Source organism: Vanellus vanellus (genome assembly GCF_965231255.1).
Source record: "Vanellus vanellus genome assembly, chromosome: 17".
NCBI lineage: Eukaryota > Metazoa > Chordata > Aves > Charadriiformes > Charadriidae > Vanellus > Vanellus vanellus.
In genome coordinates, this window is record NC_138922.1 from 9723457 (window position 1) to 9745355 (window position 21899).

At 39.9% G+C, this 21899-nt stretch overlaps 1 protein-coding gene across 1 annotated transcript in view; it reads left to right on the forward strand.

The window, feature by feature from the left end:
- Window positions 1–15308, forward strand: part of STXBP4 (syntaxin binding protein 4) — a gene marked incomplete at both ends in the record, with an annotated part of 78530 nt that extends 63222 nt beyond the window's left edge. The window contains one exon of the mRNA XM_082492247.1: window positions 15197–15308. Within this exon, the coding sequence (XP_082348373.1) occupies window positions 15197–15308 (112 nt within the window). The remainder of the gene's footprint in view (window positions 1–15196) is intronic.
- Window positions 15309–21899: the final 6591 nt, after the last annotated feature.

Here is a 21899-nt window from a genome sequence, read left to right on the forward strand (position 1 = left end):
TAGAAAAAAGTCATTAGTCTCTAGACTTTACACTTAAGATGCTAAGTGGAGGGTTACTAACTTGAGTATCACAGAATATTGACATTTTACAGTATCACTTGCTGCAGGTTAAGCAACTTCTATGCCTCTGATAATACCACTGAAGATGCACCAAGTGCAAAAGCGTTCTCTCATATTCTGCACATATACTATTTTTTGTTCTTGATTTCTACTCCATTAAAATTATACCTACGGTTTCCATAGGGTTTACTTTCTACATTTTCAAGGTGTTGCAAAAGATAAAGCCGTACTCTTCATAGCTGGCTTGTTTGAAATACTCACATTAAATAACAGTGAATTTCACTGACACGTGTCCAGGATAGACGGTGCAACAGTGAGCAGTTATTATGCACCCCCACAAAAAAACTACAGAAAAATATGTCTGTGTCAGGAGTTACCTGAGATTTTTTAGAAGATATTGCAAACAAATTATTTCTTCAAAACTCTCCAGAGACTAGAGGAAAGATGACATTGATAAGATGTTACAATAACGTGGTGCCTTAAGCATAAATAAAACCTCTACAAAAGCTTTTAAAGCAGTAATAATTTGAAGATGTAATCATCTGGGGGGGGGAGGGGGAAGCCCAAAGCACTAATCTTGGACCCTTGTTACTTGCTTTTTGGCTTTCCTTAACTATGAGATTTCCTTAGTTACCATTTTTTCTAAAAGACTAGAAGACAAAATGCAGTGTGAATTCATTATTTACAAAAAAATGAAAAAAAAAGGTTATATTATTTTTTTTAACCAAATCCAAAGTATAGTTTATATCCCGGTAATGTCTCATGGGTAGAGAATTGAAAGCTTTTTTACAAAGACCTACTTGATAAAAGCTTTAGGAATTTGTATACTATAAGAAAGATATTTTTTTTTCAGTTGTATTCTGTAGTTCTGGAGGAAAAATGCATGACAAAGAAGTAGCTCATGTTGTATGTCCCAGAAGCTTCAGGAAGTGAATTGGACAGTATGCTGTAGTTTTTTCCAGAATACAGTGAAAAATAATTCCTATAATAGTTTTTTCTTATTATTCCTCTAAAAGATTGAAACAATGGTGAAAAATATAATTCATCTCCATTCCATATATATCATGAATCATTGTTTAATTAATAGCAAGTTAGTCTGACTGGTGAAATTTGCATGTTGTTTAATTCTTATAGTGCCAGGAAGACACTGTTTTGCAGGTGGATTTCCACAGTCTCCTAAAAGACAGGAAGGGCAGAAAATAAATCTTTGCAATGAGATAAAATGACTTTTATTCCAAACTCTTAAAAAAGTCACATAAATAACATTGAAGTTTATGTATTAGCTAGCCAAGAAAAGCAGGGACTTTTTCTTTTTTTCAGGCATACTGCTCTGCTGTCCTTGACTCACCCCGTGGTGCCTCGAGCTAGATGTATTAAAGCAGACATGTTTTTTTCTGCAGAGGTTTCCGAACACACCGTATATGATACTGCATTCCAGCTCTAATCAAAGGGCGGCTTTTATTTTCAGACAGATGTAGGTTACTACATGGGTTTTATACCAAAAAAAAAAGGGTTGAAAAATAACTTAGGAAATGAAAGTGAATTAAAAGCCAGTTTCATAGCAATGGAAACAAATACAAGAGCAGCTATTAAAATAGCACTGTTCCCTTGGTCTCCATCTGTTGTTACAGGGAGCCATTATACGACAGTTGGAAAGTTAAAGGTGGATGCTGGATTGTGTTCTTGGTAAAACACTTGCAGTGCTCTAGGTTTGTACCTGTGCAATTGGAAACTGAGCTTGAAGACAGTCTTTTCTAGAAATAATAGCAAATAAAATTTAGAAATAGAACAGAAGAAATCTCACATTCTTGAAACATTTCTCCACTCTTTTTTTTTCCTGTTTTTTTTACTGTGCTTCTCATGCAAGTGCTTATCTTGATGACTCAGCAGAAAGTTAGATTTGCTGAATATGTGCAAGAAATTTCTTTCTAAGCACTTGGATGCTGAACTATTGCAGACGTGACAGTAAGATGCATATTAGCAACAGTAGAATCTCAGCTAGTCTAGGTGGTAGAAGCCTAATTTGCAGAAAACATCAGATGTTTCATGCAGTGAGCCCCACTTGCTGAAACTACAGATTTTAATTCAGTAGTTCACATGGAAAAGGTTTTTCAGAAATTTTTGCATGTCTGATCTTTGATTGCTAATGGCTCATGAACATTCTTCCCTCTTAATGTGCTCCTAGCATTACTAGTGATAGTGCCCCGGCTTTTCCATCGTTGTTACCTTCTGTAGTCTGTCTTACAGAGTTTTCTGCATGTCAATCTTTACGTGGCAGACAAGGAAAATCTCTCCATGTTAATTGCAGAGAAGGGTATGAAATCGCCCTTCATGACCACTGTCTGAAAACCGTTATTCTTCTGAGTGGAGCCACCATACTGAAGTGGTGTTAAGAGCTCTTAATGAAGTTCATTAGAATGGAATTAAGTGAGCATTGCAATAAGTTGTCGTGGTAATTAATATTCCTTTTAACTATTTCCTTATTTTGCTTTCATCACTGTTTCCAAATGCCTTTACAGAGCGTTAGCCAGGCTTTTTGCATGCTTGAAGATTCATACCTCTTACTACACTTTGTAATGCGTATGAAGTCAGTCTGAGAAAGTTTAACTATTTAGAGCAAGGAGCAGCGGTGCCTAAGTCCCTTGTTTCTAACGCTGAATAGTAGAGATTTCAAGATGAAAATTCTGCCCAACGTATGAAATATCCTTTTCTAGGAGGAATTTAGCTTGAGGTGCATCTTATCAGCTGATCCTTTTCAGTAGGGTTTAATCTAATTGTTTAAATGGGGATTAGCAGAATAGTTGATACTTTGCAGCCCTGGTACTAATGCTGTAACCTTCTTGTTCTCTCTGGCTGTGAATTTCAATCCTTTCATTCTTTGGTGTTTAGAAGAGCCAAGGCCATGAGGGGCTTAAGAGTATTTCAACATTAGCCCACTTCCATGTATACAAACAGATAGAAAAACAGGCTATAATTCCCTAAGTGTACCCACAATTAAACTGATCTTGCATGTGAATTGTCAGTTTTCTTGTCATGCAGTTCGGCTGTATAGAAGCCGCAATGGCGCTGTTTAAATGCACAGCAGTTTTACAATATGCTGAGGACAATCAAATATTATTTTAATTAGTGGTTGCCTTCAGTTCCAATGTGCTTTATTGAGCCATCAAGTAGCTGAGTCCATAAATCTATATGTTATAAATCTAATGCAGTAAACACCCCAGAATGGAATCTTAATAGCACATAAGCTTGAGACAGCTTGCTGTGAAATTTCCATAAATATCTCTGAAGGGGGTGTAGCAATATGAAGTGCATGAGAAATCGGAGTTTAAAAGAAGCAAACCAGCTGGCTTGTGTTACACACTAAAGTGAAACCCACTTATGTGAATAACTGACATGAATAAAACATTTACACGGCTATATTCCTAAGGGACTGAACAGCTCTCTGTACCTACCAGGGAAAGCTGTTTCTTGTCCATGAATACGCACCTTAAGACAGTTTCTGAAATCGCTTCTTTTGTATATCACTTCACATTTCAGTTTCTCGGTAAATTATTTTCAATCAGCCAGGTTGCTCAGATCAGTCACAAAGTACTGGCAAGTGTGAGAAAACTACCTTTTAGACTGCTGCTGTGTCATAAACTCACATGATTCCGTGCTAGGCATTAAGGTCGTGTGTACAGGTTTACCATGAAATAGCAAACAGCAGTGTAAACATCTCTGAGTTACATCTCAATATGCACTGGAAAATAAAAGCAAATTCAAGTGTCTTATTTATACAATATAAATTAACAGTTACCAGAAGGACAAAAATTACACCAGTAGACTAATAGGTAGGGATCAGCTTGGTTGCTAGTATAACTGTGCTTTCCTCCTGCTGGAGAATAAAGGTTGAATTTGGCCCCAGATCTGTTTTGAGATAACCTGGTGTACTTTAAAGTAATGGAGAGCGTAAGCACTATCTTATTTTGCACGTAGCGATACCATCAGTCATTCATACATAACACCAGATTCATGCCCCATCAATTAATATGTAATAGAAACACATTACCGGTGCCTGTTTCCTCACCAATTTACGTTTGGCATTTCTATCACTGTTTATATCAGCCCATTTGGTTAAGAAGAATTGGGATTCTGACCTCATTTGTGCAAAGTGACAATTGAATGTCGCCTAATGGGGTTTTCAGCCATCCACTGCAATTGCGAAATCGGAGAATAAAATCATAGAGAAGTCATGATTGGAAGGGATGTCTGGAGGTCATCTCGTTTAACCTTCTATTGAAGAGTGAGTTATCCAGAGCCCTGTCAAACCAAGCCTTGAATATTTCCAGTGAGGGAGATTCCACCACCTGTCTGGGCACCCTATTCCAATGTTTAGCTGTTCTCAGTGAAGAATATTTTCTTAATTTAGATGGAATTTCCCCCGAAGCAATTTGTGGCCATTGCTTCCTGTCTGTTACCGTACATCTTTGTGAGAAGAATGCCTCCATTTTCTTTAGAACTGCCTTTTAGGTATGGGAGGACTTTGATGAGACCCCCACATCCCGAGCTTTCTATTCTCTAGGCTGAACAAACCCAATTCCTTCAATATTTCTTCATGTGCCAAGCTCAACCCTCTAATCATCTTGGTGACGCTCGACTGGATCCTCTCCAATTTTTCCTTTGTCTGTCTTGAACTTGGAGGACCAGTGTATTGAAGAGACCCCACATAGTAAGATGAAAAAGTTTGATATTAATTAATTTTACTAATTAGATGAGTAAGGTTGTTCTGTCGTGAGAAATTCAACTACTGATTCTCTGATAGGAATTCCTCTCCCAAACAGACATTTTATCTGTAAATCCCAGAAACACCTTTGTGTTTGGGTTAACGAGCCCTCCTAAAGTATCACCTACAACCAGATGCGTATGGAGGCACCTACCAGTCAGCTGGGAGGCATTCGGATGGGAGCAATTTTGTAAGAGGTTCCTCTTGTTCCCTTTTAGAGCTAGTTGTGTGGCTATTTTTGCCCAGATTTAGGTCAGGTATAACATCATTGAATGAGTTTACTAAGGGTTGTAACCACTGTTAGAACAAAATTTCATTTTTGTTGTATGCTCTGGCATTAAAAGTCCCCGTGGAAGTCACAGCATTGCGGCAGTGCAAACAGAAAGTGTATTGTCATTGAATGGATTTTGTGAATTAGTAACTTCTGGGTTTGATTTTTAAATAGGACAAAGGGTCTACCCATAACTTTGCTCTCCCAGTGAAGTATCATATATGCTAATTAATTAATGGTTATACACTGGTGGTTTAGAAACACACAGGAACAGTATAAAAAAGCTGGGACACTGATTTATTTTTTTTTTTCCCAGAAAACCCATTATCGTTAATCTCTTCCATCCTCCTACTGTGTTCACCTTTAACATATGGCAGCTCTGTATCATGAGACTGGCACCTAAAATTAGGCAGGGCCTTGCTATTCTCCCTCCCACTCCCACCCACTCCTTGCATATGTGTACAGTTTGTAAGGACCAGCTGTGAATTTTGCCCCTGTAAACACTGTTTTTCTAGCTTTTTAATAGCACTAGGTTCCAGCTATTCCACATTAGCTGTTATTTTCCTCAAGAACATTTATCTTAAATTAAATTTTCCTGAAAGACAAGTAAAAGTTCCCAGATATTTTATTTTGGGATCTTTTCCCCAGATGTATTTGGATCTGTGGCGTTCTCTGTCTTATACCAAAGGGGAAACAGTATTACTAGTTTAGGGTTATCTTTCAGCAGTTTGTCTAAAAATCAGAAGTTTCACATGGAAGCATTGTGTGCTTCGGTGTGACAAAGAGCAATGAAAGTGGTCTGATAGTGTACCAGTACAGCTGAGAACAGAATTTGATTTGTGCTAAATAGGAGCCTAAAGTCAATACTTGTAAAATACGATTAATAAAACCCACACATGGTAACAAATCGGGCTTCCACTTGGAAAGCCAACACATCATACTTATATATTTTAGAATATTCTATTTTGTTTGGTTTTGCTTGGGAAGGAGCAATCATTAATTTAACTGAAAGCTGGCCATTCACAGAAACCAATCATGATTTTATGACTGAACTAAGAATAGCAAAGCATGTGTGATAGATGAAGAACTTCTGTAGTATAAACATTGATGTTTTCTAGCACTAGAGCTAAAGGTATCATCATAAAAGGAAAATAAATCACAGTTTATTTTACTTACTGCATGCTAAATTGAAAAAACAAAGCTGTTCCTTTGATAAATGTACTCTGCACGTTTCTACTGCATTATAAAGGACCCACTACCCAACATATTAAGATGTGTTCAATAAAGTTCAAATCATAGCAGAGCTGACCTAGAAGTAAAATTCTGTGTGTTCCACGCAAGTTTCAGTGAGTTCAGAGCATCAAACTAAGAAAACGTGTTCTGCCGTACTGAACGTGCCATTGAAATTCCCCCTGGATTGCACCCAGTACCAGCTCTGCTCTCTACTCCCTCTACAGTGGTAGGCAAGTCAGTTGCACCAAAATTATAAATTCTCAAAATCATCATTGTGGGTGTCCCCATCTTAATAACTTTGACGTTCTGTAGGTAGGAATGGGTGTTTTGATGCACGGAGCGCTCTCTGTTTTCGATGAGTTCAAAGAAAGGTGCAATTACTTTGCATCTCTTAAAATTGGACCTTTCCTATTTTACGTGTCACTCAAAACCAGAGGTTGCTTTTGAAAATATTTCCTTTTACCTGTCATCTGCGAGACCTCCTATCTGAAAATAGAGGAAAGAATAGTTATATAGTCACAAGAAGCTGCAAATATTTAAATAAAACTGGCTCATCACTAACCAAGTGCTAACTGTTATTACTACTTGTTAATGTATAACAACCCACAGCTCTTTGGATCCGTCAGCTCAACATCAGTTCGAACACTTTCAGATGTAACCATATGAATTTGGGTAATCCTGACTTTTTTCTTTTTGATTTTCAGATAACCAACTTGAGACGTCTCAGAGAACTTTTCTTTTCATGCAGTGTTAATGCCTGCCGTCTGAAGTACGTGACTCTCTGCTCTGTCTCAAGTTGGTCACCAGGAATAAATATATCCAGAAGTAATAGTCCTCTTTGAAAATTTTGCCCCCTGGTTGTTCTTTTTTCACAGTCACTGTTGAATGAAGAAAGACTTTTTATTAAAAGACACAGCAATGATTTAGTGTAAGACATTTGCTAACTAAAAAATCATGACGACTTACAGCTAGCCGGGATGAGGTGAAAATTCAAAATCATTTCTAAGGTTTAGAAATGGTTTATTGCCAGATATTTGGGTTGTAGGGAATTCAGTTTCTCTGGTTTTTCACTGAAATACTTTTGCATGACTATAAGGAAAATAACCTCAGATGTAAAACTAGGAGAGTTGGCATTGGATTTTATCATAACATGAGCTTGTAATACAAGAATGTTAAGACCTTAAGCTGCTTTTGGTTAGACAATTTTTTTTTTTCCTGAGAGGTTGTTTGTTTTTTAATATCAAGAAGCAAAATGGAGAAACATTCTTTTAGCTTCCACAGATCCTGCGTGCTCTGTCCAGGCTCTGGCCTATCTATGATAAGGCAGCTGTTAAAATGTCTTTCACGAGAAAATACTCAAAGCTGAAATTATTTTTTGCACTACACCTAAAATTCCCACTGAAATCAGTGGACTGATTCTTGTTACCTCTGCTGGGTAATTTTCCTCTTACACGGGTGTGATCAAAGGTCTAATTCTCACCTATTTGGTTACTTCTATGAGTAGGACTGGGAATGTGAAAGTTCAGACTCCTATTAAATCTTCCTTTCTTAGGGCAGGATTTGACACGTGTAGAACGTGCCACGTGCACTGCCCTACACCGTCAGTCCTCCTGAGATCTCCCTGGGCTTTGGGAGAGCCATCAGAAGCAGAACAATGCACAGCGAGGGGTTTTTAGTATGTGTTTCACCTGCAGCGTGGGCCTAAGCCATCACTTTGGCTTTAATTCATTTTAGGACACACTTAGTTTAAACATAAGCCCTGAGCATGCTCCAGGCTGTGGTAGAAAAAAACTTCTGTGATCTTGGCCCAAGTCTACAACGTGTGTCTTCCCAAGGTATCGGGCCTGTGGTGGTGAGGCAGGGCTGATGGGAGCGAGCAGGCCGGGCGTGCGATTCTTCGCACAGCTAACGCCGCTCATCTTTGTGTTCTGATGCATTTGCAAATAAACTGCACCAGAATTTTTATGATGTTCACTTACAGAAACAGGATTAGGAGTAGCTGCATAAACCAGAACTTTTAGAGTAATAGCAGTTGGCTAATACTGGGGTGAGACAGATTTCAGGTAGTGCTTTAAAACTGTGAAAAGTTTGCATATCCTGTCACACAAACCTTTGGGCTTATTCCACCTTGGCTGAGATCCTACTGTTAGTACTGTCTTAATTTTATGTTGGGCCATTTGTTTATTGTTGACAATTTTTAATGACATAGCAAACTATTTGGCTATATAAACGTTCCTAGAGAAAACTGCCTTCGGAAATTGCTCATAGATTTGTCTTAGTAGACAAATGTTTAATCAGTTTAATCAAGGAATAAATAGCGAGACTCTCTTCTGGGGTTTCACTTTATATCCCTCGATCTTTAATTAATACTCAGGCAAAATCTCTGATCCCTGAGGGAAATGCAAGAAACGTTTATGTTGCCTTAGGACACAGTTCCATGAGGTAGCAAGTGCTCTCAATCTTATTACAGCCAGTAACAGTTAAGGTCACTGCCATCTTGCAGGACCTGCCCAGCATCTCCCGGGCTACTATTATATGCTGTATGATCCTTTTGAAATGTTGCCTTGAAAGAGGGTCCAGTCTTAAACCAATTTTAACAAGAAGGGGAAAGAAAAAAAGAATGTTTAATTTCAGGTAATCTGATTTTGATAAATGCAATACAAAACCCCTTCCCAAACTGTTCCATGTCTGGAATTTGTCTTCCCTAGATGCTCTCAGGACTTATCGATTATGCTTGCATCAACTTCACTCAGTTGCTTTATTTTGTTCTAATTGCTTATCTACAAAATTTAAATCCTTTAGTTACAGTTAAGAATAAGTTATTCCTTGCGGATCCTCCCAGCGTTTGCTCTTGAAAATAGAAAAAGTTTTCAGTAGTTTGACTTGGAATCCCCTCACAGCATTTAACATCTGCTTTCCAACCACTGGCATTTTCAAAGGAGATATCAAACATGACAGATATCGTGACTGGGTCTGCAAGTGTGTGCTAGCTCTGAGAGTTTATTTCATGATAAACGTTGGCATTGAAGAAACAAAAAATTAATAAGTTTAAATTCATAAGTGACGACAGCAAAGTGTTAAAAGCACTGGCTATTGGAAGCTGAGAAATAGTTCTGCTCCGAAAAATCATGCAATCCTAAATAAAATTAGGAATGTATTCACAAAATGTGTCAGGTGCAGCACCAGTAACTACACATTATATTCAATCTACTTGTGCAGATTGTAAAGTGATTTAGAAACTACTCTCTACTGTCAGGTGGAGATTTGAGGGCCACAGAATTAGCACACTTCCAGCATTTAGACCATCCTGTGTACCAAATCTTGCTGTATAGTATTTATCTAAACTCCACAAACATGGGAGGGGGCTGGGCAATAACTTAAAGGTCTGCGATTATCATCATCCCATCATCAAAACTTCTTCAATGCCTTCAGGAGTAGCAGCTCCCTGGTAGTCCCTTAGATACTCCCTTGCCACCTGCTGGCATGAGGGAGGGTAATTCTGTCCCGCCCTACCAAGGCATAATCTTCACGGTGCCTGGTGCAGACTGGGACTACTCCGGTTTTGTGCTGGATCTACTTTTGATGGTATATTTTCTTAGGCAGTGTTTCAGAAGGAGTGTGAGAAACGTTGATCGTGGCCCAACAGAGTTGCATTGGCAAGTTAGAGAAGTGTAAGTAAACTAGAAAGGAAAGAGCCGGGTACCTTCTCAAAGGTGCAAGATTTAGCACAGTGGATTTTAAAGGGAAAAAGGTATCCTTGCAAAGCAAAAGGCCCTTCCAAGCACAAGGGGAACAGAAACAGAAAGGCCCAGCAACAAAAGACAAAGGCAGTAATTAAATCGAGTTTTGCAAAGCTGTGTGTAGCCCAGCAAAGAGCTACACAGACAGATTCTGTGCAAGAGCAAGCAAGGAGGATGATATAACTTCTAGATGAGGGATTATGTTTCAGGATCTTTATTCAGTGGCATTGTTCTTTATTTTCCTGTTGCTCTGGCCCTCGTTAGCCTCCCAACTGCCACGGCGTGGGGGCTGTGTACGCGTGTGTGACAAAGGAACGCACAGTCCCCCACGGAGCTAGCCGTCTAGCAGATGGCATATACTGTATACTGCTTCCACCCGAAGTTCAGAACTCCCCATTGGGATACGTGTGTAAGTCTAAAAACTAAAAGAGCACAATATGAAATATATTTCTGGGTAGTAGAGAGCCCGTCCCCTTCCAACCCGCTGCATCTACCTCTAGCAGTGCTATTCGCTACATTTTTTTAAATGATTATTTCGGTAACAGCAGCGACAGTACTAAAGGTTACAGCTTTGCGAGTGCGCGGTGCCTTGTGTCCCGGCCTGGCGGCTGTCAGCAGCGCTGCGTCGCGGCGGTGGCGCTGCACCAATCTGCGATCGTGCACAGGACAGTAAAGGCTGCATGGAGCACCAGTACTACTCTTTAGCTGAGCATTCGCGCATTTTAAAGGGCGAGTGACGTTTAGGAAATCAAAGCATAAGATTATAAAGGTTAACAGTTTAGCAGAATTACCACTATGGATTAAATGGATTTAGGTTTTTGGGTGTGTTCTTTTCGGGAGCAAAATAGCTACGGTGGGTTTTGTGTTATTTCATAGGAGCAGAGTTCTGCTTTCACTTTCATCTTCAATACTGCTCAGTTGGGTAGAGCAGCACAGGGTTCATATGAGGCCACAATTTGTCTTTCCAAGTTCAATTACAATTAAATTCTGTTTGGTCCCTAATGAATAATGGTCATTATGAGAGTTTGGCTGATTAATTGTTTAAGGCTGCATCTTGTCTCCTGAACAGATCTCAAACAAACGGGCCTTGCAGGAAATTGCTCCTTTTACAGCTCAGTAACTCTGGTACACTGGGAAAATTCACCCAGGTGTTACAGATGTGGTCCTGTGTCAAAAGGGGAAAAAAACCCCACAACTTCAAAGAATACCACGTGACTGCCTTGTAGCTCAGCATCCTGCACGGTGACCTACAGCAGTTGTGTTGTCTGCAAGACTCTTCATGATTCCCTGTTACACTCCAGAGTTCAGCCCTAGTTGGAGAATGCAATTTAGGTGAAAAGCATGTCTTGATGACGCTCAAAATCTAACAAAAACGCAAACATTTTTTCTTTTGCATGATTCTTTTCTTAAAAGATTGTCTTAAGTTCTCGTTTTAAGATAAATCTTTTTCCATGCAAATAAGTAAAAGCCATTAGGAGGGTAATTATAATGGTATTTTAAATAATTCGCTACCATTTCCTTGCCAAAAAAATATCCCTGTGTTCTCATGTTTTGTTTTTCCAAGCTCTAAAATTAAAAAGACAGAATAAAAAGTTAAAAAGACAGAATAAGCTACTGACATGTTTCCAGACCAAACATGTCTGTTTTCTAACAATAAATTTGGCTACCCTCCGATAGCAATGACTTGTTTGAAAAGCTAAAAATCTTTAAATATTGTTAATTCCTCTGAAAATGTGAAATGGATCTTTCGAACAGGAACATTTGCAAAGGGAAAACGTTTTACATTTAGAGTCCATAATGCTGGCTTTCCAAATATGCCTTTAATATTCAAAACAGTTTCATCAATTAAGCAAAACCCAGAGGTAGGTTTGAATTCCCTCTCACTTTTATTGCTGGCCCTAACACACAAATCAGAGAGGATGTATTTCTAATACAAGAATGTTCTGCAAACCAGTAAATCTGGGATTATCTCTTCGGACTGATTATGTCAAAGCTCTTTAGCCACAGCCATTTTGGAGAGCTAAAAATAAATTAGGGGGGGGGGGTTATACATTTATTCTGTACCTAAATAATCTGTGCGTTTTGTGTGTGTCTGTCTACAATGTGAGACATGGTGTCTGGACTTAATGCTTATTTATAAGAGTTCTTTTCCTAGTATGGGTTTGGGCAAAGGGTTTAAAAGAAGCTGTCCTACTAGAAGCGTCCGTGGGATAAAGCCTAGTGCAAGTTTAAAAGAACTGAGTTCAAATCAGAAGTCTTTACAGGAGATTGACATCAGAGCAAAATTTGGCCCAATATATTTTGAAAACAGATGAGAACTAGTTCTCTTCTTTCTTACCAGTGATTAAACAATATTATGCCATTGAATACAGAAAATCAGAATCCTGATTTCAGTGCCACAGTTCTGCACTATTAAAGGTCAGGAGAATTTTTGCATTTATTTGCATGAGAACAAAAGTTCCTGCAGCAGTTAGCAGAAAGGGAGACATGTTATCGTTTGCCTCCTGGTCCTAAAGTATGTAGGAGGAAAATCTTCTGAAGAGTAAACACTTAACAAAGAATTTTTTAATTGGTTACGTCAAAGACCCGTGAATGCTTTTCCACATAACTCTTCTACTCCCATGCAGTTTCTCCCATTTCACAGGATTGATACTCCATGCTTGTGAGAAAACAGAGCTCAGGATTCAGGTACACAGCAGGTCAAGGCATGCTACACAGGGAAGTCAAATGGGGAAAAAACATTAAAAATAATTTTGTTCTTATTTAAATTCAATAATGGATTGCTGAGAAATGGCTTGATAAAAGCAGGCAATATAAACACTTAAAATAGTACTGCAGGCAATAAATCTTGCATTGGCAGAGCTGGAATGGATGGAATCCAGTTATTTCAGCTCCCATGATTCCACTGGTATTGGAAGGAGTTCTGTGTTTTTATGCAGATACATGAAATCACATGCTGGGACTTTAATTTGGAGTGATATCTTCAGTTCTAAGCCATAATGACTAATTTTTTAATTGAAAAAAAATAATTGATGGCATTTCCCGACCCTATAGAAAACATTGCAGAAAAATTCAGCAGTCATTATATTTACAAATATAAATACAGTCATAATATAAATATGAATATATATATTTCCCTGTGTTGAGGAACAATGTTCTTGATTAGACAGATTTCCTCTTAAAATGGAAGTTTATTCACAAATCTCTCATAAAACATTTTATAAAGACTCTCTTCACATTCTTCCTTTTGACTATCATCTGACTTTCTAAAGGTAAACATTGGAAACTTCTGGAAAGTTGCTCTTATTCCTAGTAAAAATGGTACATTCACTTTCTGAGAATGAAATGATTACTGTACTTGAGAATTTTCTGTAGCTACGTGTTGTTCAGTTATACTTCTGTTGAACTTCTCTCAGACTGATCTCTACCACTCCGGTAAGGTGATGCCTATTTTTGTAATACGCTCATGAAAGGATGGAGTCCATCCAGTGCTGCTCTGACCAAAAAAGCACTTATGCATTGCTTTTACACATAACGGAGCTTTTGGGTTTGTTGTTTTTTTAAGGATAAGAACTGAGGATATGCCCTGTATCTTGCATAGTTGTTTTCCTTGCTTGGTCCTTACTCAGGTGTTGTTTCAATTGAAGTAGTGGCTAAATTCACAGATTACCAGTTCAGAGATAGGTTAATCTAGTTAAAGCAGCTCAAGATGTGATTTACGTTTACATCATATTTACCTCTTGGGGAACAGTATTGTTGTCCTCATCATATCCAACTTATTCTGAGCTCAGTATACTCAAATGAAAGGTGTGAATACAAGGTAAGATCATAGCACGGTAGTGTTGACTGGAATAGTGACCCCCATGCCCATAACTCAGTGTAGTGGAACGCTGACTCCTGTTCCTACTTCAACATATCCGTTTCCATTATCGGATGTTTGCCGCGAGGGCCTTCTTGAAGACAGAAAGACAAAATATGTTTTGACTTGAAAAGATAAATCTAGAGTAGTTCCATCGTGGTATTCATAGTTAATTAAACTAATGCAGCTGAAAGGTGAGTATAGGCATGGGCTTTAGGTACACTATGTTAAAAGTTGTAAAAAGAGCCATTTGTCTTTTATGGTGTATATTATATGTACAACATTTTTCAGCTAGTTCTTGCAATGAACTTATATTACAAAATTCATCTTTGCACTGACTTGACTGTAAAAACTGTGAATTTATTAGCAAGATTTTTTTAAGTGAAAAGAAGCTATTTCCTTTACCAAGAACACATTATTCCAGAAGGGAGAAGAGGCTGTGTCTTGCCCACACACAGTATGGCTCGCATGCATACCACCAATCACAAGGTGTACAGTGTTCTCACCCGCAAACAGTGTAAGCCTATGCCATTTATCTGTCCTTACCGAGCCTTGATCAGGCTCTTTCCATTCATATAGAATCTTACCAAAAACTATAAAGTGGCTTAGGCTGCAAGTCAAATGTAGGGTTTAAGCCTTAGAAAGTAGTACTGACTCCCTTTTATATATAAACTTAAACTCCCATTTAAAGGCTGTGGAAGCATGTCCAGAATTTGGTCTAGAGGACATATAAAGAACATCCTTTTTTGGATTTATTCATCAACCTTTTTCTGCCAGAAGAGGAATGGCTTAATGATGCTAGAATATTAGTTGATGTTCTGACAAACTGAGCATATTTCTGTGATGTGATTCCACGTTTGGTCAACTTCCTCTTGACCACTATGCCTCAGGCTTTAACTGGTATGATGGCAATGTTAATACCTTGCTCGCTTGTTGGAGTTTTGTAAGGCTTTGCTAGGCTGGGCTGTACACTGTTGCTGGGTTAATTGTCTACAGCTCTATTAACAGGGAACGTCACCAGTCTGTATCAGGAGTCTCTTACAAAAGCATTCTCTTAAATGTATTGGGAAATGAGACCTTCAGTCCAGGTTCTAGCACCCATAAGACTCCACGTTTTGTTTGTAAGATCTCATAGTTAGCAAGAAAAAGAGAATTCTGTATTTGACAGTGCTGTAATTATCATTACAACTCCAGACTCCATCTGGTATTTCTTGTTTCGAGATTGGTAAACCTCTTTTGGGTAGCTAATAGTATTTCTTGTTTCTTTTTAGCCATGTGACGCAGACGACATCATGGATCCATCCTGTAACAAGCGCCCTAAGCTTGCTTTGCTCTGAGGATGATGACGATGGAATAAGAGAGCTTCCCGGGTCCAAGAGCTGAGGACGTCTGTTGGCAGAAAGTAGTTTGTCTAGTTTCCATACGTTAGTGAGAAGATGCACACTTTTTAATCTCCGTACTTCCTAGTCTAATGTAATAGTAGCTGATGACGTTTCTCCCCTTCCAGGCAGAGGAAGTTCTCCCGGTCTTTTAGGTGGGTTTATTGATGCTACAAAAGATGCAGGTGTTGCAGAAGTCTCCCATCAGTCCTTACTCTGTCCCAGTTCAGTGTGCAGGGATCAGTCTAATCTTAGGGCCCCATCCAGTCTTTTCATGACTTCTCTACTGGCATAACTCCACTGGCCTGAAGTGAAATTTTCACAGCTTCAACCAGCATGAGCGTTAAGATTGGGCCGTTGGTTGCAATTTCACATGGTAAATTCCAGGTAATGGTTGAATGAAAGCTGCAAGGTGAGCTTTGTCCTTCTTTTAACCAATGCTTGTGAGGGTAATGTAGATACCTTTTCTTTAACTACTGAAAATTTCAATTTTTATGAAAGAAATTTGGAAATACGTTTTGCTAATACAAATTTAGCCATTTATTACAAGTATTGGAGCCCTGATGACTTTTAAAACAAACAGTTATTAAGATTGGTGGTTGGGCTTTAGAAAAAATGAGTCTTTGATAAGTTGTCAAGTAAAAAGACAGAGTTTTGGTAGAGGACACCATACTCTGCCAACAATATGAGGCAAGAATGAAAATTATTCCACTTTTGTACTCTGCTAAACCGATACATACATGCTTCAGTGGAAGCTGTGAAGTTTCAAGTACAATGAAACCTGTGAAACCACCTCCAGGATCAGCAGAAATCAGTCACCTCCTCAAAGTTGGTCTTTAAGTAGAACAAAATCATTTTTTACACTTTGGTAGTGATTTAAAGAGGATATAGAAAATGACAGGGGGTGCTGGTGCAATCTAATGAACAGGTTTCACTGTACCTCAGTAGCATAGAATATTTTAAATCTCATTATCCACAGCACAATGTATGATGGCAGCTTTGTCCAATATATGATTCTATGCTGCATTTTTCTGGAGGCTTTTTACATCTGATATGTGTGTGTGTGTATGTGTATCATATATATGGTTGGCATTGACCAATGACTGAAAGGACCTGAAACTTTGCAGAAGCGTTGATGAATATGCCAAAGGGAAACCCTGTCTCTGACCTTCAGTCCAAGAAGGGGAACGGGAACGTAACAGTGTGAGGAAGGCACAGGCTGCAATCTGCATTTTCTGAGCCGCACGCTTAAGGACTTCAGAACCTCCCTGGAAAGGTTCAGACGCACTTCTGCACACCAGCTCACCTCCGCTGACCGATACAAAGGAATGAGGCGGTGCAATCGCATTTTTTGGAGGTCTGTCTGCAGCAGGTGGGGCACTGGATTTAAAAATCCTTGCCCTCTGGGGAGTGGATATGAAGACCAGACTTCCCTGCAGTTCTGGTGCCTGTGCCACGCTCTCTGTCCTTAGCGTTACAGGGCTGTGCCCACTCAGGCACACCGACTTGCTGTTGATTCTTTTGAATCAAAAATAACATACTTTTTGTTTTAAAATGCAAGTCAAGTCTCTTTGAATAGCAGTGCAGCCATCTACTGCATTTGGCCCGTGAGCTGTGGAGCACATCACCAAATGTTCTTCCTGGAGGAACAAAGTGCAGCCCACAACGAGTTTTTTTGCAGGCTTTGCTGAAAGTGGATGTCAGGATATATTGAATAACCAAATAGGAAAATTTGTTTTGTATTTTTAACTAGGTCAGAACCAAATTATCCATGAATCTAGACAGGTGGTGTGGATTAGGAAGAAGAGCTTGCTCAGCAGACCCACAGTAATTTAACGTTTCTAAGAAAACTTCTCATAGCAATAACACATAAATGCTTTAGCCATATTTTGCTCCAGGTGCTCCTACGTGCTTCACAGCCTCCTTTATGTTCCCAAAGAACACAGTCTGAAGGGACAGAGCACATGCTTCAGTTTCAGCTCTAGAAGCATTTTTATTTAAATCCCTTTTCTGAAAATGGCACAGACTCGGGACCCATAGACGATACATAAGGTTAATTCCTTGTGATGTTTGCTGTAGCCATAGCAGTCATTTGGATGCTTTTATGACAAGCACTTTCAGTTCACACTTCCATGATACCCAGCTTACGTATAGATTCCAGTTTTCCAATTCTGTTCAAGAGAGGTTTGAATCTCCACTCGACCGTCGCAGTCCTGATTTGTTGTGCTGGTGGCTTTGTGACAGCTAGCTGGGGGTTCCAAACCGGAGAAGCTGTGTGGGGACAGAGACTATGGATCAGGCAGCTGCACAAGCAGGGACTTTATGGAGAGGGATTTAGAGCTGTCCTTGTGTTAGATGAGCTGGCGGAGGAGAGTCGCACACGGGCTGCCTTCCCTTCCTGGGGAGCCGGCGATGGTCTCCGGCTCTGCGCGCCGTGCCCAGCCCGCGCGGCACGAGAGACAAAATGTTGGTGTTCTGCCTGCTCCGCTTACTGCCTCCACCCATTGCAGAAACTTGGAGACTATTTCTCCCTCTCTCTTATAAATTCGCCTAGAAATTAAAGACGTTAGAAATAGATCTCTGCATCTATGTAGCTCGTTCTCCGGTGAGCATCACCTCTTCAGACAATCCGCTAGTTCAAATTCTCCGCTATTGAGACTACATTTTCATACCTACAATCTCGAAATGTTCTAATCTATTTTTGTACGCTGGCATACTTGTTTCCTAGGTTATTTCTCTCTATCTCCCCCTGTCTCTTCCTTTCTGTGAAATAGTTTGTGAAATTATTTTGATTAAGCTGAACTGTGTATATTGAGAAGATGGTTCTAGGATAACTTAAAAAGAATTTGTAAAAAGCAGTTGTCAAAATATACAACACTGTAAACAACTTTTCATTTTTATTCCAAAATAAAGAAAATTAAGTGGAAAAGGAACGAAAGCGCACATTGTATCCTTTAAAATAACAAAACTACAGCTTTATAAGGGAATGGCCATGGGGCCATAAATGATTCCTGTACCTCTATTTATTTTCCATGTGAAGGTGACATTGTGAAAAATACTGTTCCGGGACACGCTGCTGTTAATCTTTACCTGAATACTTGCACCACACTGCCCTTCAAATACTGCAAATATTCCAGTACATTTAAAATGGCACATTCTCCCATCAAAGCAAATAGCTGAACACAAATACCTCCGCAGGCACGTTAGACACTCCGCTTTGCAGGTGCTAAATAACTTCCTTGTAACGCTACTCAGCGTCTCAACGCATTAGATGATCCTTTCGTCAACACCACCAGATAAATACAAGCACAGATACATATGTGAGCTGGCCATTCCATAAACAGCACGTAAACAGTCGTAGCGCTCAGGCGTAGGTGCTGGCGGGTGCAGGGCCGCACTGCCGTATAACGCCTGCGCTGTAGTTTTCTATAGTAGAGCCTATAGAACAGAGATGGTTATTACGTAAGTAAATATGTGAAGCCTCTATAGATTTTTATGATCAGTCGGGGGAGAAAACAGTTACTCTTTGCACACAGACATTTCATGCAAAGCAGGGACCGTCTTGGACACGACCTTACAGCATATCATCTGTTCTGACACTGATTTCTTTTGGAGCCTTAAGGACTCACGCGGGTGTGCGGTGGTGCCGGAGCCGGCACAGAGAATTTCACCGCCAGTTCTCCAGTAGTGCTATTCCCAAAGGATGATCCTACTCAGACTTCATCTAGAAAACCCCCTTCCTAGACAAGTTAAAGATCATCCCTTTTAAAACCATAACTGATGCAGAGTACTCTTCCTCTTTGTACTCAAAAACATTTGTGGTGGTGGAAATCTCTTGTGTACTTCAGAGTGCGGATTTCAGTGATCAAAAGCACTCGCTTCTTATGTAATTGAACAGTACAAATGACTTCTTCACCTACTGGAGCTATGCACGTTACCGAATCAGCCCTTGCTTACCTTCTAGAGCTGCTGTAGGCTTGTAAAGGGGCAAAATCCCAACAGACAACAAAGGAGAGAGAAGAAATCCCACTTCTCCTGCTCTAACATAGCATTTTTCAGAACTACCAAACCCCAATTTTTAAAGGAAGCTAAAAAAGCAACTCAGGCTTGCTACAATTGCTGTGCAGGTCTCTGTGGAGCCTCACCTGCTTTACCTACGTTGCCCATGGTCGTAGTTTCAGGAACAGAAGCTAACAGTGTCCCATCTAGAAATCAGTTGGAGGCTGTAGCCTCTACTGTAAATTAAGGAATAAGAACTTACTTACACTAAAATGAGAAATACAATAACATAGGGCTGATTCCTGTGACTCATCCTTTTAATTTGCTGGTTTGCTTCAGAATCTATTTGCTTCACAGACAGTGTCAGTTGGGTGGCCTCGTCTGCTCCTCAGACCAGGTGGAGCTGCAGTTACCTCCAGCACCCGCTGCCGGAGGGAGATGGGTTTCGCCGCGTGTGGTTTGCTGTGGGAGATAAACCCGAGAAGCCGGAGTGCGGAGAGCCAGGCTCACTCAAGCCAAGTCTTTGACTTGGGATGTTCTGTCCCACGGAATGTTCACCATCGATTTCAATGCTTCTCGTGACGGGCTGCTCTATGAGCCTGAAACAAATGATTTGGTTGATTCCTTTAAGTCTGTTTCTGACAGACAGGAGGGTGTCTGTTGGCATTGAGCTAAGGCAGGGAAATCCTTTAAGAAGAATATTTGTGGTTGTGGAAGGGGCCAGGCTGTGCAGGACTGAGGAGTGGGAAAGGCTCTCCTGAACCTCAGCAAATGCTGTTATGACTTGACCGGTGAAATCTTGCCTTTCCTGGGAACTGATGGGCTGCTTAACCTTCAGCTCAAAAAACTCACCGAGTCAGAAACCTTAGTGCTTATTCCAAACCGAGCACTGAAATTCAGTGGCTTTTTTTGCAAATACTGCTCTGGGTGACTCCTGTGTGGCTCTAGCTCAAGTCAGCAGCAAAACTTCAAGTCAGCTCAGCAGCCTTTGTTCGCTTCTGTGCTCCTGGTCCTCGGGTATCCTCCATACCACCCCACTCCGAGGAGCATCACCTTGAGCTCCGGCTGCTGCCAACGAGCGCAGCCCCACCGGTTCAGGGGAGGCACCTGTCAGCTCAGGCTCTGGGGGCAGCTTTGCAAAGATGTTTAGCAGCTTAACGATGTTGATGGAGTTAATGGGAATTAGGCACCTAACCTACTTAGATGCTGCTATAAATGCTGCTAGGCATGTTTAGGTACCTAAATACCTTAGCAAGTCTTTCCCCTTACTGCTTGCAATGATAGCGTACCAAAAATCAAATGCTAATGAATAAAGCCTGACCTCTGTCCTCTGTAACCAGCTTTGCCTTTCCCTGGGGATTGTTTTCACGTAGTACTAAAAATAACAGCCCTCTCACAGGTTGTACCATCCAGATTCTGTTCATGGGTTTCGTGGCTTGATTATTTATTGCTTATTCTAGATTTTTTTCCCCAGACAGTGGCTGATGTTGCCATGGATTTAATAGGTTGATATTTTATTACAAGACAATGGTATTGATTTTTTTTTCCCCACAAAGATGAAATGAGTTTTGTATCATTCATCATTAAGTCATATAGTTGAAAAATATTGAATGGGCCAAAATCTGTTACAAATAGAGCTTCATGTTTCCAAATACAAGGTTGGGAAGTTGAAATCTAATAACCAATACTGATTCTGTCCCCATGGTACAGTATCTGAGTCAAACCCAAACTAGTTAAAGCTGTTCATTTAAAGAGAGTAGATGGAAAAAAAAAATCTTTATCCCTCCTGCTGCCAATTATGTTTTGGGACGTTAGTGTGTCCCCTGCAAATTCTGTCCCTGAAGCCCTAAGGCCGTGTTTGATCTGATGTATACGGTAAGGATCTCCATTTACAACTTCCAGGATTAGCTGAGCTTAAATATGTATAGGGTTATGTCTAAGGATATTTTCTTGCCTCAGAGCATATATATCTTCTAGGCTCAGCTATTCTCAGCGCAACAGAAAGGACGATGATCTGTTCAGTAGGCACAATGGCACTCAAGACTCACAGAATTTAGTTCAGCATCTTTTTGAGGACATACATAAGTGATGTTCTTCCTTCAAGTTATGAAGGATATTGATGAACAGAGATATTGAACTGCAACTATACGATGCCTTATTATTCACTGAGGGCACCAAATGAGGGGGTTTGCTGGAACGATCGCTCGTCTTGACAAGGACGAATCCAGTTTCTCAAGACAGTCGTTATGGGGAATATTGGTTTGATTGCTAGACTTCTCAGCTAAAAGCAAACCATGGAATATCAGTAGTTTTGCTGCTGCTTCGGACAAGTCATGATTTTACCCTGACCCCCCAAAGCCACACACCAATCAGAAATGTCTTGATCTCTTTTTAAGTACCCTGTTCTTTAGCTATTAAGCAGTCAATATTTCCCTATGGCCCAATTGTTATAATCAAGAACAATCCTTGCTCTTGTACATGAAGAGAACTCATTAAAACATAGGATTAAAATGGAAAAACAAATGAAATTATGTTTGTGGCCTAAAATAAAAATATAACGATAATAGCACTGATATGGGAAAGAGAAAGGATCTTA